Here is a 5,833-nt window from a genome sequence, read left to right on the forward strand (position 1 = left end):
ACGTGTAGTGCTTTTGCTTTTTTCTTCAAAGTTTGAGATATATAGCAACTGGTGCTTGCACGCAGATACACAACCTGGTACATCATGCTGGATCTTTCACATGAATGATCGTTCTCATGAGTTGTTACGCACGATGGTACAAGCATGTGTATTTCTACATATGCACTTATGCACGCTTACTTTTCACAAAGTGCAGCACTGCCGCAATACGGAATTGCAAACAGTGCAATTTAATATGTACAAATAACACTAGCAGTAAGCAGCATCAGCATAGAGTAACATTATCCATTCATACGAATATGAAATAAAAGGCTTTCTTGTGTGTGTGTATGTGTATACATGGGCATATGTGCATGTGCACGTATTTGTGCTAGTGGACCCATTTTCCATATCACTTAACAAAGGGACGCCCGCATATCCTCGTGCGCAAACTGTCGATGAAAAAGAAGTAACGAGTTTTCCATGTTAGCATTAATTGAATATAGACCATCCTCCAAAAGGTAAAGGAAAAGAGACCTCCTTTAATTTCGTAAAAAGGAAGATTTGCAACGGCTTGATGATTTCCTATATATGCTAAAGAGCCTTTCCATTTTTCTTGAAATGATGGAATGAGTAACTGATCATTTTTACCTGGTAGAATATGATTAAATACATGAGACAAATAACGAGCTTCTTGTTTAGCATTTTGTGCAGTCGGGCTCGGTGATTTATAATGTTGATCTATTTGATATAAATAATCATGAAATTGTTGTTCATTCATATCCCCTGTTTTATTTTTTATATAATCCCATTTGGATTCACTTACCTGTGGAAAGGTCATTGCCAATTTTTCTGCTTTTATTTTCAAGGTATCAGATGTTAACTTAGAACAATTTAAAAATTGAATGATTTCATTTGTGTGGTGATGTAACTGAAGTGGTTGTATTTTTTTACAATCTCCTATGGCAAAGATATTATTAGTATTTATTCCTATAACGTTTAATTGAGAATTGACATTTAAAATTTTATTATTAACTTGTTCAGGTATTTTTTTTAAAAAATTATTAACAAGTGGTGTTTGTGCTAATCCACTTGCCCATATAATTAGACCATATGGAATTTTTTTCTTTTCATTTTTATTAACACTTGACTGAATGGTAAAATATTGTTCATCTACCTCGGTTACATAATAATTTGTCAGTACATTTATATTTAAATTTTTAAAATTATTTTTTGTAAAATCAGATATGCTTTGTGTAAAGGTTGGAAGTAAATTATTCCCTCCCTCAATTATACTAATAGAAATAAGTGGGAAAATATCATCATATTTTTTTCGGATTTCCTTATTAACAAAATCAGCAAATTCCCCTGCTACTTCTACACCGGTAGGACCACCTCCTACAATCACTACATGAAGCATATATTTTTTTTTTTCATCTGATATTACATTATTTTTTTCAAATGTACACATTTCTAAATTTTCTAAGAATTTTCTTCTTATCCGTAAAGCATCATCTACATCTTTAACAAACAAAGCATATTTTTCTACCCCTTTAATATTAAATGAGTTTGTCTTTGCTCCTACTGCAATTATTAAATAATCATACATAATATTTACCTCTTCATTGTTACTATCCATACATTTTACATATTTTTCTTTATACATTATATCTGTACATTCGAGTTGTAAATAATTACCTGAACATCCATTTTTTTTTAAAAATCTGCTCACACTTTCTCTACATGCATTTACACTTAACGTACCACAACATAAACATGGCAATAAAGGAGTAAACGTAAAATAATTTCGAGGAGAAATTAAAGTTACATCGTATTTATTAAAATCAATATTCAACAAAAAATTAATACCTCCCCATCCTGACCCTAGTACTAACACCTTTTCCTTCTTCTTATTTTCCTTACCATCGTTCATCCAGTTTTTTTCATACGTATATTTTATTTTTCTTAATAAATTATTAATTTTATTCTTTCGAACGTTCATTAGCATGATTTGAGATTTATAATATGGACCGAGAAACGCGGCAGGGAAGGGTAGTGATAGTGGTAGTGGTAATGGTAGCGATAATGGTAGTGGTAATGGTAGTGGTAATGGTAGTGGTAATAGTAGTGGTAATAGTTGTGGTAATAGTAGTGGTAATGGTAGTGATAATGGTAGTTGTAATGGTAGTGGTAATGGCAGTGCTAATAGGTAGTGGCTAGCAGTTAGCAGTCAGTGGGTGAAGAGACAAATACACAGACAAAAGGGGAAAAAAAAAAAAAAAAGGTACAAAATTATAATTAGCGCGAAAAGGCATTATAAAAAATTACATATCAGGACTATGTATATCTGATGTGGTTTTCACAATTTTCGTAAAAAAATCGAAGCTCTTCGTTCAACCGAGAAAAAGAACAAGGGGTTTACTATATGTCCACATATATACATGCACACATATGTATCTATACATACATATATATATATCAATGCCGAAAAAACTAATAAATTAACTAAAAAAGGGACTTCTATAAACAGCTCTCAGCAAATAGTGTTATAGATGCACTTACATACGTTTGCAAATGTGTGTGTATATAAGTATACATGTACATGCATGCATATACATGTACATTCGTGTGTATTTAGGTGTGCATGCATGTTTATAAATATATACATATATATACATTATATTATACATTTTTTTATGTATAACATGATTTTATTTTCTCATTTTCTTGTGATGATAAAAATTTTCAATATCAAAAATATAACAGCAAGGACTGATTACATTTCAACCATTACGTGTATCCATTCATTTGATTTCCTATGTTCTCATACAAAAAACATATTTATATTAATCCTTTACCCTTATCTAATAATTTCCGTTGTAAGTTGGTACATGGGGGCATGGTATGCACGTACGTATATACCTATCTATCTATATATAAGATATATATGTATGTACATATACATATATATAAACATATCCAATATATCCATATGTATGTACATTTAATATATACAAATATGCAAATTCAATTTTAAGAATTCTCGAAAAAAGTTGTTAAGGTATGTTTCTTATTTTTGCTTCCTTCTCTTCTCTTTTTTTTTTTTTTTTTTTTTGTTAACATTTCGAATGTAGCAATTTCTCGTAATATAAAGTAAATCTATTTTTTAAAGATTTTGCATAAAAACAAAGTTGGGTTGACAAGATAATGAAGGTAAAATATACGTGCTTAAATGACACACATATACATATAATCATGCATACATACATATATACATACATACATACATACTACATACATACATATATACATACATACATACATACATACAATACATACATACATACATACATACATACATACATACTACATACATACTACATACATACTACATACATACTACATACATACTTACATACATACTTACATACATACCTACTACATACATACATACATACATACAAACATGTACATATATTTGTAGGAAAACATACATGCGCAAAAAGGGTGTACTTAATAAAAAAATTTATTAAAAAATAAATTAATACCTACTTCTTTGTATTTCCTCTTTTTTTTTTTTTTTTTTTTTATATTATTATTCCGTAGTATCCCTTACAGTTTAACACGTATGAATGCATATGTATTTAAGTATATATATGTATGTTTATGTATGTATGTTTAAGTGTGTACGTTTAAGTACGTTTGTTCAAGTACGTTTGTTTAAATACGTATGATTATGTACGTACGTATATGCATGTATGTTTGCTTACATGCGTATATACACCATCACCATGTTGGAAAATAGGCGCACGCACATATATTTTGGGTTATAATAAATTATTAAGTACATATCATATCATATGTACACATTTTTTTTTTTCTTTTTTTTTAAGAATTAAATAACCCATTTGAGAACAACATAAAATTGATGTGTACATATGAAAGATAAACATTGTAATTATTATGTACACATAAATTTAAGACGCGGTTATATAAAAAAAGAAAAATAAGAAAAAAGTAATATCAGCTATTAAAAAAAAAAAAGGAATGCATGATAATATACTAAAATTTAATATAAAAGTTCGCCAGGTTTCTGTTTTTGCCATTTGGGCATATATATATGCAATACGTAAACACGCATAATATTAAAGCAAAATATTAATTCAGCAAATTAAAAGGTTAAAGAAAAAAAAAAAAGAAAAAAGAAAAAACATACACATGTATATATAAATACATACATGTATAAATGTGTATATGTATATATTGGTACATTAATTTTATGAACTATTCATAAGATTTTGTGAAGGTGACTAACTAACGGGAAAAAATTTGCTCGTTCATCTTTTGCTACCAAATGTTCTACATCCGCTACTGCACATGTGTGTACATATATATATATACATATGGTGCAAATTTTTTTTAATTCTTGTATGCACATGAACACGCCATAATTATTCTTTCTTTTCCCCTTTCCACTTTTCCACTACTCTGTATCCTCCTTATTTGTATCGTCAATCCTTCGGTCTAAATTCTAATGCCTGCTTTTTTACTTTTTTCTCGTACGAGTCTCTGTCCTGTTGATACAAAAGGAAAGGCTCCGCTTGAGCCGGGGAATTCGGGTTAGGGTTGTCCAACAAATCCTAATCAAAAGTAGATGGTGAAAAAAAAAAAAAAAAAAAAATATTTCATGTGTAATATTACATGTAATATATGGAGTATAAAATGCACAAACGTTATTGCTCATACACATGTTCATTTTATCTTATGTACATAAAATGGCGAGTAAATTTACTTGAATCCCTAAAAGAATTTGTTTAATAGTTATCGATGGTTTCCAGTCTTCGTCTTCATTTAAAATGGACAGACATACCGTCCCTAATGAAAAAAAAAGGAACAACAGAACAAAAAAATTAACAAAATATGAACAAAACATGTTAACGAAACCTAGAAAAAAATACTGACAGAATATGATCAAATGATTGCTCGAAGTTGCATCATAACAAGTGCTAGAGGAATAACAACGCGGAGTAGTCAAGAAACGTTATAAGAAGTGTACATAACTTCTTAACAAGATGAAAATTCTTTTAACATTTTCTTTTTCTCTACCTGATGGATAAATATTTGGATGAAACAGCACAGTTGTAAATTTGCATTTTGGAGGTTTGCTTGGATAGTCTTCTGTAAATTCCATCGTCAGGGGAAATTCACCCCCTTCCCATAGACCCCCCTACAGAGAACAAATAAAGCAATGCTACTTTTGTGAATAAGAATATTCCAGAGTGTGCATAGAAAGTACTAGTTATTACTATGCACCCATGGATGCAAATTATTCATATGAGGATGCATGTACGGATGTACGTAAGTGTGCATTTAATCCACAAATATTTGAGCGCCTCTACTATTAATACGGATAAAAAGTACTCCTTTGCTAACTGTTACGCATAGATATACATAAATACACATTATATATGCATATGTAACACACGTTCATACCTTTTTTCCTGGAATTTTGCATACCCATTTCATAATATCTAATCCTTTTCCATCACTCATTGGACTATATTTTGCTGAAAATCCTGCAGGATGATCTTTCCTCCACTCAGCCCTCTCCTGTGCTAACCTCTTCTTAGCAATAGACATTTCTTCTTATTAGAAAAAAGAAGAAAAAAAAAAAAAAAAAATCTCTCACTTCATATAACTCTATTTGTTTCCTCCCTTTTAAATGAAAACTCATTCGTTCCTACCTTTCACGTTCTGTCAGGATTTACTGCTCAGTGATCGCTGCTTATACCTCCAATTATAGCTTATTCGTAGTAAGGGCGTTAGCACTGGGTCTTTAATGTCTATCCTTTTG

General features: G+C 30.1%; 2 protein-coding genes across 2 annotated transcripts; both read right to left on the bottom strand.

The window, feature by feature from the left end:
* Positions 1 to 391: 391 nt before the first annotated feature.
* NDH2 (type II NADH:ubiquinone oxidoreductase, putative) lies at positions 392 to 1,987 on the bottom strand (the record flags this gene model as incomplete). The annotated part of the gene is made up of 1 exon (XM_029004003.1): positions 392 to 1,987. One exon carries the CDS (start codon positions 1,985 to 1,987, stop codon positions 392 to 394), a length of 1,596 nt encoding a protein of 531 aa, XP_028860736.1.
* Positions 1,988 to 4,490: 2,503 nt separating this feature from the next.
* On the bottom strand, positions 4,491 to 5,619 carry UBC9 (SUMO-conjugating enzyme UBC9, putative; the record flags this gene model as incomplete). The annotated part of the gene is made up of 4 exons (XM_029004004.1): positions 4,491 to 4,619; positions 4,772 to 4,854; positions 5,086 to 5,206; positions 5,473 to 5,619. 4 exons carry the CDS (start codon positions 5,617 to 5,619, stop codon positions 4,491 to 4,493), a joined length of 480 nt encoding a protein of 159 aa, XP_028860737.1.
* Positions 5,620 to 5,833: the final 214 nt, after the last annotated feature.

Source organism: Plasmodium malariae, assembly GCF_900090045.1.
Source record: "Plasmodium malariae genome assembly, chromosome: 7".
Lineage (NCBI taxonomy): Eukaryota > Apicomplexa > Aconoidasida > Haemosporida > Plasmodiidae > Plasmodium > Plasmodium malariae.